Source organism: Notolepis coatsorum, assembly GCF_963971535.1.
Source record: "Notolepis coatsorum genome assembly, chromosome: 3".
NCBI classification, from domain to species: Eukaryota; Metazoa; Chordata; class Actinopteri; order Aulopiformes; family Paralepididae; genus Notolepis; species Notolepis coatsorum.
Window position 1 is genome coordinate 87,310,563 of NC_140167.1, and position 12,625 is coordinate 87,323,187.

Genomic DNA, 12,625 nt, shown 5'->3' on the forward strand with positions numbered 1-12,625 from the left:
CCCTCTGTCAATGCCTGCAGTGTGTCATTCTCTCATTGTCTGCGTGTTTCTTGAGTAGCGCACGGTCCACCCCCTTTTAGAAGACCCATCACGTAGACACCCTGAACTCTGGATAACTCGAAGTTACCGCCTTCTCGTTCCCAATTAGGCGGCCACCAGGAATTGCACAGCACCAGTTATACAGTCATTGTTCTGAAGTTGTCGAGATTTAGAACCTGCCTTTACAAGCATATAATATTGCTCCTTAGATATGTGACTGGTTAGTTTGTTCCTCATCTCCATTGGAGATGAGTTTGATGCATTTTCTTGCCATTCGAGTTATCTGGACCCCACCGTGCGTAGATAGTGACGTGTGTTTTGAGTAGATTCTAGATCTGTGGGGTGTGTAGAAGTAGTTTTTTGGACCTGGGTTATATGATTTGTTTTTCTCTGAAGTGTGCCAGGAGACTGCACTGTAGACTAGGGCTACAGACGGTTATAAACATATTGCTCATGTGAAAATATTTAAACGTTATTGCGGTCAGTCATATAGAAATCAGTTCTATAAAATCAGTGAAATTCCAGTAAATTCTCACAATTTCTATAAGTTATGTCATTACACCACAGTTATGTCATCACACCACAGTTATGTCATCACACCACAGTTATATGACATCACACCACAGTTATCTGACATCACACCACAGTTATATGACATCACACCACAGTTATATGACATCACAGTCGTATAGCTGCCTCGTTTTCACCCATCACTGCTGTTCCCAGGGTTCCTATTTCGGTCAAAGTCAGGAAAGGTGAATTTGATCATCTTAAAAAAGGAGAATTGCATGAGAATTCCGGAAATTTTATGGGGATAATCTGCTGTTCATTCCCAACACACAAATACGTGTTCTGTAGTTGGAAGGCATTATGCTGGTTGTTCTTGTGGGTGAAATATTATATTGTGAATCCTATTGAACACAGACCAAAATCCAGTCAAGAAATTTAAGCTCTGTAATTCTGAAATGGAAAAACGGGTTGGAAACCTTAGTTTTCACCAGCCTGCTTCCAGATTTAGGTTTGTCATGTGAGAGGTGGTCAGCAGCCAGCCAGTGGGCACTGGATCTGACTGTATCTGCTGCAGTGACCAGCTTCCTCGCCTCAAGGTCACCTGCATGCAGTTATTGATCTGAGAACCCAAGAAGCACGTGTTCCACGCCAGAGGGCCTCCGGACAGGTAGCCCTGTAGGCGGATGTAGAGGTCTGACACGCGTCGGCAGACTGCAGCTCTGGATGTAGAGGTCTGACACGAGTCAGCAGACTGCAGCTCTGGATGTAGAGGTCTGACACGAGTCAGCAGACTGCAGCTCTCGGAGAGTGGCCTGTGGGTGAGCGAGTAACAAAAGCTGGCAAGGACACAAGTGGTGGTTAAGAAAAACAAAACGTCCACCACGTGCGTGCGCCGTCTCGTCTTTATGCTTTTTTTGTGTGTTTTTCCCCCATTGTTCTGTGTTTGTTTTGTCTTCTTTTCCTTGGCGATTTTAATAATTAATTTATTAATTGTAGTGTAAATAGGATATGGACTAGTGTAAGAATATTTAATGGATCGAATCAAGAATAAAATTATTATTACTTCTTTCCCCACTTCTATATAGAAAGAGCAATGGTATTCAGAAAAATGATAGCGTTTGTAATGATGATGGGCATGTTTAGAAGTTAGAGAGGTCGATGGATAGAAGATGCTTAATTTCAAAAGTCCTGTAGAATCCTATATATCTACCCTGGGCGGTCAGGTGGCGTAGCAGAGATTGCGCTCGTCACCAATGCAAGAGGCTGCGGTCTCGACTCCCGGAGTCAGCATTGCCTTGGCTTGGGCTGATCGCTATACTAACTCGTTTGGTTGGGTTAGGGGGAGGGAAGCCGTGGGTGGGAAACTGGCGTTGTGGACAGCGACGCCTACAGGTCAGGTCTGGGCGCTTGCTCAGCGGAGGCAGGACTTGAGGAAGGCAGCGTGACCTCCCACGTGTTACACTTCACCAATTAGAGTCCTCGCTGCCAGGTGAGAAGAGAGCCACTGGCTGTCGCCGCACGTGTCGGAGGAAGCGTGCGGATACTTCAGGGTTCCCTTGTACCGACCAGTAGGAGAACATGCGCACAACAACCAGGTAGGGGAGGGGGGGGAATTGGCACAACGACTAAATTGGGACGGGGAGAAAAATCGGAGAAAGAGAGGATAAAAAACAAAAAAAATAATCTTATATATCTATATACCCAATATCCAAAAACAAAGGAATTGAGGGAAAATAATTAAGTTTGTTGGCCATTCATTTAGACATTTAATACATTAGCAATGATTTGTCTTTGATTTCTGTACATAAAAGTATACAGCTAGAATAAAATATCGAGGAAGTTAATGCAGGACACACTGATATTACTGTATGTAGAGAGACAGACAGGAGCTATAGATAGAGGTTAATGCAGAACACTGATATTGTCCTGACGGGTAGCTCCTTAAATTAGACTACCAAGCCTAGTGGATGGGACATAGAATTAGACAGGATCATCTATATTATATATATATAGTAGATAGACCCTTGTGATTCCTTGTGTGTGTGTACTGAGGTCACTGAGGCTGTGTGCTGTGTGTTGTAGTGAAGTACCTGGGTCTGCTGGCCATGTCCAAGATCCTGAAGACTCACCCTAAGTCTGTGCAGTCCCACAAGGACCTGATCCTTCAGTGTCTGGACGACAAGGACGAGTCCATCCGCCTGAGGGCCCTGGACCTGCTCTACGGCATGGTATGGCATCTTTTTAACCCTTTCACTGCCACACGGCAGCCGGTTAACCCTTTCACTGTGACAATACAGAAGGTTAGCCCTTTACTATCACACAACCGACGGCGATGCTCCATTATTAGCATCATTAGCTCCACATCCGCGGAGCTAATGATGCTAATGATGGAGCATCGCCGTCGGTTGTGTGATAGTAAAGGGTTAACCTTCTGTCGTGTGGCAGTGAAAGAGTTAATACCGAGGTCTTCTGCATGGTTCTGCATGGTTTTAAATAGTCCACATCCCAGCTTACTCTCCCAACATGTGTCCATGTCTTGGTTTCAGCTAAATGGGATCAGAATTCTTAGGTCGTCTTAAGTTGCTGCTCAGGTTTGCTCCTGAGCAGGTGTGTAAAGTACTTGAGTAATTATACTTCGTTACAATACTTAAGTACTGTTTTTTGGGGGATTTGTACTTTACTCGAGTATTATTAGGTTTGTATACTTTGTACTTTCACTCCATTACATTTCAGAGGGGGAAAAAAACATACTTTTTACTCCTTACATTTAAAATGCAGACGTACAAAGTACAAATCTCGCAGGTCCAACCATTTAAATGTGTATTTGTTTCTCTGGCCGAACTAACGTTAACGTTATTAATCCTGCGGCCGCACTTTATTTAAAAACAGCCAATCAAATCCCCATCAATGGAAAATTAACCCGCCCATACCCATGCTGATTGGTCCTTGTGCACCACTAGAAAGCGGGGATCTTTGATTAAACACCTGCTATCAGAAGAATAGACAGTCAGAGTGACAAGCTACAGAAGATGGCCACAAACGATAGTACGAGTGATGAAGAGGACGAAACTGAACATTTCATTCCCCCGGAATAAAAAAAAATACGTTTTTACTTTTACTTTTTAGTACATTTACTTTTACTCAAGTGTGTTTTTAGCCAGATACTCTGACTTTTACTTGAGTAAGATTTTGAGACTGTACCCATACTTTCACTTAAGTATAATTTCTGGATACTTTCTACACCCCTTCTCCCTGAGTCCCCTGAGAATGATTGCTATTAGTTGATTTAAAATGTTAATTTATTGTTGTCTTTAACACTATCAGTGCCGACCTTGTTTACCTTTTTACCCCGTTGAATGCCATCATCCACTTCAATGTTAGCGTTAAAAACACCTAATCTATGTTTTAAATTATGGCATTGTGTCTAATCTGCCCGTCGCTTATCAATGACTTGTTTGCAGTCAACATTGTCGAAACGGATTGTTTTTTAATCGGTTCATATCCTTTTTATAACATTTCGAAAAGCTATTGTTCTCTCGAAAGTTTCCGGAAAATTGAACGATTCCCCCATAAACGGCATCTATTGGAATATTCTCGAATACACTAGACACGTTGTCATTTGTCGGCCTATTTATGAATAGTTTTCAAATAAACGCTAGATTATCGATAGTATATGTGTACTTATGCACGCTATAGACGCGGGCTGAAAAATCTATTCTCTCATTTCCTCAAGATCATACACACACACACATACACACATAGGGACACGCTGTTATCTCAGTGAATACAGCTCCGATTACCCCAAGACTGGTAACATAGACTCCTTACCTTAGATCAGATGTTCTCCAAAAAGATTATTCCAATTCCTGATCGCCATTCCAAATATCGATCGCGTTTATTGATTGATTATTGGCTGCTGTAAATATATATTCCAGGCTGCTTTCCGTCTCACGATCAGATCCCTCTTGATCAGACGGCTCGCCAGCACAATGGAGCCAGTTGGCTCCACCTCTACAGATCTACAGATCCCAGGTTAGTCTAATCGACTGACCTGCAGTTACACAGGGATAGACGATAGGGGGCGCTTTTTTCCCCATCTGAGCTCCTGGAGGGGCTGCTGTACCAACGGGAGACTCGGTTGATGAAATATGAATTCAGATCGCTAATAAAAAAATCAAACAGCATTTTTCGTCGTCGGCACTCAACGGGGGGGGGGGGGGGGGGGGGCTGATAAAACGAGAATAGTCGTCGCTGGCATCCAAAGTGTTAACGCTGTTTGCTCCCAGGTGTCCAAGAAGAACCTGATGGAGATCGTGAAGAAGCTGATGCTGCACGTGGACAAGGCCGAGGGGACGACCTACAGGGACGAGCTGCTCACCAAGATCATCGACATCTGCAGTCAGAGCAACTACCAGTACATCACCAACTTCGAATGGTCAGTTCCCCGGTTACTCTGCACTGAGACGGACAATTCTATCAGCATGTATGATACAAAGAAATACTAGTTCTACATGATTCTGTTCTACCTCCAGTACTTTAATTAACTTCCCGAACAGGAGCATTTCAAATAGTGTCTCAGTCTTGTCTTACAGACTTGGCTGACAGAAGGAGCACGTTCAGTGCTGGACTAAGACTCCCGAGATGTAGCACTGAACGGCACTGGAAGTCCTTCATTCCGACAGCCGTCAGACTTTACTGTACAATGCATCACTTAGCCCCTTTCGTGACTGTGATGCACCGAGTGAATCCACAGTCACTCTCAGCTACGCCGCGACCAGGCTAAAAAGAAACTACCAAGCGTGATCGGGGGGCTCGGGGTGGGTCAAAAATATATCGGATATGAATTTCAAAGATACCCAGCATACAATATGGATTTAACACCGCTTTACAGTGGGGTCTGGAAGCTCGGAGTTGCTAATAAACAGTTTAAATCATTGTTACAAAACGAGTGGTACTTACAGAGCGAGCCGTCTATTTCCGCCATTGGTGTCACCGCGCATGCGCACCAGGCATTTGGCCCCCCGATCACGCTTGGTAGTTTCTTTTTAGCCTGGTCGCGGCGTAGCTGAGAGTGACTGTGGATTCACTCGGTGCATCACAGTCACGAAAGGGGCTATGCATCACTGTGCCTCACTGCATCACTGAGCACAGGGTGACAGTTACCATCTTCCTGGACTTTTACTTTTAAAACAACATTGTTCAATATTACACTTACTGTAGATGTCTGTATATTTTACTGTATATTTTATATTAGAATGTATATACATAGATTCGCCTGTTCGAATCCAGCTCACAGCTCCGGGGTTGTCACCAGCTTGGCTGGCCGTTCACACTAATACAATTGGCAGTATTAGAGGGTGGGAGAAGCTGGCGGGGTGGGTCCGGGTCGTTGTAAACAGCGACTCCTACAGTTCGGTCGGGGCGCCTGCTAAGCGCGGATAGGACTTGAGTGGGATAGTGTGATCCTTCCACACGCTACGCCCTCTCAATGAGAATCCGCGGCTCCGCGCTGCCAGGTGAAAAGAAGCGGTTGATTGGCTGGACGTGTGTCGGAGGAAGCACGTGGTAGCCTCCACTCTCACAGACCGACTGTGGGGGGTAAGTGCGCAGCGACCAGGAAGGGGATTGGGAATTGGCATAACGACTAACATTGGGATGGGAGAAAATCGGAGGAAAATGGAGGGGGAAAAAGATCAATAAAAAAAAAAAAAATTATATACGGTACATAACATAGGAAATGTAATCCCGGACCGTATTTTATTATTTTATTCTTTATTCTTAGGCTTATTTTATTTTTTTCTTCTTCGTGACTAATTGTTTTGTCTACCTAAATGTTTACTGTGAGCGATTTGTAGTGACCAAATTTCCCTCTGGATGATTCAAGTATTTCTATTCTATTCCATTCTAAATACCTCGCTGACTTGTTTGGACTGAAACCTGTCTTCACCTCAAACGTCCCCATGCCTCTGGCAGGTACATCAGCATCCTGGTGGAGCTGACCCGGCTGGAGGGCACGCGGCACGGCCACCTCATCGCCTCCCAGATGCTGGACGTGGCCATCAGGGTGAAGGCCATCCGAGCCTTCGCCGTGTCCCAGATGGCTGCGCTGCTGGACAACGGCCACCTGCTGACGGGCAACATGCAGCGGAACGGCATCTGTGAGGTTCTCTACGCGGCCGCCTGGATCTGTGGAGAGTTCTGCGAGTAGGTTTCCTCTCTGGATCTATCCCACGCAGACGCATGCACACAAAGAGTAAGACGGGGTTCGCACAAGGTCCTTGAAGTGCTTAAAGTGTGTGATAAAAAAAAAAAATCATCAAATTTTTTTTTACAAGGTGCTTAATAAGTCCTTGGAATTCAAATAAACCAAGCTTTGTTCATCCATGATAAAAAAATTCTGAATCAAGAATATATATATCTTTTTTTTAATCTAAAGTGTAACTAATTGTCGGAAATTGGTTTTAAGCCATAAATATTGGATCAGATTTATCTTTCAATAAAAAAAACGGCATTTAAAAGTGAATTGTATCATTTTAAATGCCCGTTTTAAAATGAAAAAATAGTGCTTGGAAAAGTACTTGAAAGTCCTTGAATTTCATTTTGCAATGTCTGTGGGAACCCTGGTCAGATCACATTGTTATTCTCCACCCGACTGGCTGACCGGCAATCAAGGTGGCCTGCGTGTCCTCCTGGGGGCTTTTATATATTATATTATATCCCGTTATGTCCCTCGTCCTCCATAACAATCACTTCAGATGAAAATGAGTGACAGCTTGGCTCCGTGTCCGCCCCTCTACATCATCCCATTACATCTGTTCAGCTCAGCTGTAATCCTCAGCGGCCTCGCATGACTGACGGGTTACACAATCCTCCATACTCCCCACATACACACAGCAACAACTGACTCTCTCCCTCGCGCCTCGCTCTGAATCCTCTCTCTGAATCCTCTCTCTGAATCCCATAGACGCAAACTTGTGTTGCTTTTACTATGATGTGAGATGAATCAAGCCCACCTATTATCTATTTTTTTTTTTTCAAAATTGTTAGCCTCATATGATAATTGCCTAAGTAATTTTTTGGCCAAATTGAGATTTCTGCCTAACTGTAACCTCCTCACACTGCTGCATCGCCCTGGCTTAGTGCCTACGTCCTCAGCCAATCGGAACGCTTGTTACGTTAAAAAATCCCCATCTGCCTAACTCTCGTGTGACTTGTGCATTTTAACGTTACATACACAGATGGCGATCGCATGACTTAGGCAAGTATAACAACTGCCTTAGTGTATGACATGTATGTATGTATGTATGTATGTATGTATGTATGTATGTATGTATGTATGTACGAGGAAAAAATGCCTAGTCACGACTCACGACATATTTTGTTTAAAAGTCACCTTATTTTGTTACACAATGGTCGTTGTGTATTTGTATATTTGCAAACTTGTTGATGCACCTCGTGGAACTTATTTTCAAAATATAAATTAAAAACTCGTACACATTTGCTGGAAAATTAGTGGAACTCGTACACATTAGCTGGAAAAATGACTCGGGCAATTATCGTGTGAGGCTAACGAAATTAATCTCTGTCTGGCCTGAATCCACACTTTCTCCAAACCCAACCTCTTCTCTCTTCCTCCTTTAACCCCAGGCACCTAGAAAACCCCATGCAAACCCTGGAGGCCATGCTGCGTCCCAAGGTGTCCACGCTGCCGGGTCACATCCAGGCCGTGTACGTGCAGAACGCCGCCAAGCTGTTCGCCACGGTGCTGCGTGGCCAGGAGGGGAACGTGGCGAGCACGGCGGCCCAGGAGACCAGCCAGCTGATGATCGAGCGGCTACCGCTGTTCGTCCAGAGCGCTAACCTGGAGGTCCAGGAGAGGGTGAGACCGAGGCGGAGGACTGACACTCTGACACTTTTTAGGTTCAAAGGAGAAAACTACAATTTAGTTTACATTACATTACACGTTTCTAGAAACATCTGGGGAATGTCCCGTCTCGGAGAGAAGGTTCAAAAGTCCAAAGCGTTCGCCTTCAACAGCCTTTTGATCCGATTATTGTTGTTATTAATCAGCTTCTCTGATCCGATTAGACTGTTAAGCAGGTTAACCCTTTCGCGGCCACACGACGGCCGGTTAACCCTTTTCACTGCCACACGACAGAAGGTTAACCCTTTACTATCGCACAACCGACGGCGACCGTCGGTTGTGTGATAGTAAAGGGTTAACCTTCTGTCGTGTGGCAGTGAAAAGGGTTAGTCAGCTTCTCTGATCCGATTTAGACCGAACAGAAATATGTTAAATCCAGCGGGTGGCCTTCATTAACCCCTCCCCTCCTGCGGTGCTTCCTCCAGGCGTCCTGCATCCTGCAGCTGGTGAAGTACGTCCAGAAGCTGCAGCAGAAGGAGGTGGAGGTGGCGGACGAGGTCAACGCTCTGTTCGCTGGAGAGCTCAACCCCGTCGCCCCCAAGGCGCAGAAGAAAGTGCCTGTGCCTGAAGGGTGAGTGAGCGCGCACGCACACGCACACGCACACACGCACGCACACACACACACGCACACGCACACACACACACACACCACTGGCCCGAGCAGGAGTTGGGCTGTTGAGCAGGTCACCTCTCATTAGGGTTGGGCATCGTTTGGATTTGAACGATTCCGGTTCCGATTCTCTATCGATTCCTGTTCTATACGATTCTCGATTCCGATTCTTTGAGGTGCAGGTCAAAACAGGTCACAGCTTATTTCGCAGGAGAATCTTTTTTTTTTTTTTGAAAAATCTTAAATTTTTTTCATACTATTCACATTTTCAATTGACTTGATACAGTTTAATTTGGTTGCTGTACTGTAACTAGGGTATTAATTAACAAAGTCAACGTTTTTTTTTTTTAAAGAATCGAAATTAAGAATCTAAATGCAAATATGTTACCAGAACCGGAAGTTAGGAACCGGTTCCTATTAGAACCGGTTTTCGGTGCCCAACCCTACCTCTCATCCACACTCAAATCCACTGTGACTCACATCTCATCCACACTCAGATCCACTGTGACTCACCTCTCATCCACACTCAGATCCACTGTGACTCACCTCTCATCCACACTCGGATACACTGTGAATCACCTCTCATCCACACTCAAATCCACTGTGACTCACCTCTCATCCACACTCAGATCCACTGTGACTCACCTCTCATCCACACTCAGATCCACTGTGACTCACCTCTCATCCACACTCGGATACACTGTGAATCACCTCTCATCCACACTCAGATACACTGTGAATCACCTCTCATCCACACTCAGATCCACTGTGACTCACCTCTCATCCACACTCAGATCCACTGTGACTCACCTCTCATCCACACTCGGATACACTGTGAATCACCTCTCATCCACACTCAGATACACTGTGAATCACCTCTCATCCACACTCAGATACACTGTGAATCACCTCTCATCCACACTCAGATACACTGTGAATCACCTCTCATCCACACTCGGATACACTGTGACTCACCTCTCATCCACACTCGGATACACTGTGAATCACCTCTCATCCACACTCGGATACACTGTGACTCACCTCTCATCCACACTCCCACTTAAGACAAGAGCACCAATACATGCTTAGAAAGTATCCACAAGCTGTCCTGAACTTCAGCTGTGTTTTGTGATAGAATCTTTTTATTATTTTCTTTTTGTTCTTTCCACATGAAACAAGACAACACAATACAGTAATAATAATAAACAACAATAATAGACAAGACTTAAGACAGGACAGTAATAATAATAACAATTATGACAATAAATAGAAATAATAAAAAGAATAGAAACGGAATAAAAAAATCCTCCCCCCACTCCCACCCCAGGACCAACACCCCGACCCCGCTTCGCCGCTAGATCATGGCCTTTACTTTCTCAGCCACTGAGGCCCACAGTTAAATGTTGGATTCCCCAACTCCAATCACCCGAGCAGTGGAGATCTCCATATAAATTACATCCAAGAGTGTCAAAGCCCAATTGGTTGTTGTACGTTTTTCGGGTTGTTTCCACCTCATGTCTATACATTTTTCGGCTGCTGTAACTCCCGCTAGAATGAGTTTTTTTTTGTATGTTGTATGGAGGCCGGTAGTAGGGAGATATAATTTAGGATTACTGTTGTTGCGGCAAGTAGAATTGTCAGGTTACATATGTCGGAAAGTTTAGTTGTTAGTTTAGCCACCGGTGGGCATTTCCAAAACATGTGCATATAAGTGCCAGTGGCCCACAGAGAGCACATAGTGCACCGAGAGTCAGCCACCAACCCCATAGCACACAGCTTCCTAGGTATGAGATACGTCCTATGAATATAATTCAAATGTATTTGTTGGTGATTAGGGTTACGGGAAGCCAATGTGACATTAGTGCAGATATAATCCCAATCAAACTCGGGGTCCAATTCTGGGATGTCCTCTCGCCAAACTATATCTAATGATAGGTTTTTATACGTGGATTTGCTTAAGAGTGTATACAAATCTGAAACAAAACCCCTTGAAGTTGCTCTGTCTCTGATGAGCTTAAAAAAAGGGTGTGGATGCAGCGTTTGTAATTTGATTAGTGGTAACGTTACGTATGTATCATGGACAATGGACAATTCTACTGGGCATACACTGTATAACTGCGTATATCACCTAGACGACACCACTGTCCATCCTCTGTCTCTGTAACTGTCTCCCTACTCTGTCTGCCTCTCTGCCTCCCTACTGTCTCAATAAAGGAAAATGAACGGCCCACTTTGAAAAAGAGAACACACGTGAGCACATCTCTACTTTTAAAGACTATATTAGTAAGTGGGTTTATGTTTTTGTTTCAGTCTGGACCTGGATGCCTGGATTAATGAGCCTCCGTCTGAGAGTGAGTCTGAGGACGAGCGGCCTAAGGCTGTGTTTGCCAAGGAGGAGCCCAAGCACCGCCCACGCCACACGGAGGTGGACGAGAAGGAGCTGGCAAGGGTACGGCTGGTTGTTGATGTGGCAGACTTTTTTTTTTATGAATAGTGCCAGCCGGTGATTATATTTATTTGATTGAGTGAATTGAAATGCTGCAGAATGCCAGGGATCGAAAAATGTAATCTCAAGCGAAGCAATATGATCGATAAATTTACTTTTTATAGCACTATGTCTTGACTCTTCATCACCTGTGAAGCAGCACTATGTCTTGACTCTTCATCACCTGTGAAGCAGCACTATGTCTTGACTCTTGTTTCCTTCCCAGAGGAGAGAAGTCAGGAAGCAGGAGCAGGCCAACAATCCGTTCTACATCAAGTCCTCGCCGTCTTCTCAGAAGGTGCACCGCTCACAGTGACCACCAGGCTGTGTTCCTCACAAAACACATCCGTTTTAAACCCCTATGTGTTAGTAGTTGTTGTTGTTGTCATGCATCCTTAACACTTTCAGTGCCAGCAGGGGGCGCACGATTTAGTGCTTGAATGCCCACCATCCACTTCAATGTTAGCGTTAATAACGCCTAATCTATGTTTTAAATTATGGCTATGTGTCTAATCTGCCTGTCGCTTATCAATGACTCGTTTTCCAGTCAACATAGTCGAAGCGGATTGTTTTTTTATCGGTTCATTTTCGTTTTATAGCATTTTGAAAAGCCCTCGTTTTCAAGGAAAATATAAATATTCCATGATAATCGCTCTTTGCTGGAATATTCTAGAACGTTGTAATTTTTCGGCCTATTTATGAATCGTTTTCAAATAAACGCTAGATTATCGATAGTATATGTGTACGTATGCACACTATATAGGCGATCTGAAAAATCTATTATCTGATTTCCTCAAAGCAATCGTGCACAAACAGCCACATCACACAAAGGGCGAACGCTGAGCTAATACAACTCTGATTATCCCAAGACTTGTAAAATAGATTCCTTACCTCAGATCAGATGTTCTCCAAAAAGATCATTCCAATTCCTGATTGCCATTCCAAAAATCGATCGCTTTTATTGATCCAACGCTACATGCTGTAAACACATATTCCACGCTGTTCTGATGCTCCACAATGAATCCGATCGGCTCGGGTTACATGCCTGAGAAGTAAA

General features: G+C 44.4%; 1 protein-coding gene across 4 annotated transcripts in view; it reads left to right on the top strand.

The window, feature by feature from the left end:
* ap3d1 (adaptor related protein complex 3 subunit delta 1) overlaps positions 1 to 12,625 on the top strand; it is an 87,155-nt gene that overhangs the window by 28,845 nt on the left and 45,685 nt on the right. For all 4 annotated transcript variants that reach the window (XM_084309480.1, XM_084309482.1, XM_084309481.1 and 1 more), the window contains exons 12-18: positions 2,632 to 2,777; positions 4,836 to 4,984; positions 6,523 to 6,753; positions 8,197 to 8,428; positions 8,899 to 9,044; positions 11,394 to 11,532; positions 11,795 to 11,866. In XM_084309480.1, the coding sequence (XP_084165606.1) occupies positions 2,632 to 2,777; positions 4,836 to 4,984; positions 6,523 to 6,753; positions 8,197 to 8,428; positions 8,899 to 9,044; positions 11,394 to 11,532; positions 11,795 to 11,866 (1,115 nt within the window). The remainder of the gene's footprint in view (positions 1 to 2,631; positions 2,778 to 4,835; positions 4,985 to 6,522; positions 6,754 to 8,196; positions 8,429 to 8,898; positions 9,045 to 11,393; positions 11,533 to 11,794; positions 11,867 to 12,625) is intronic.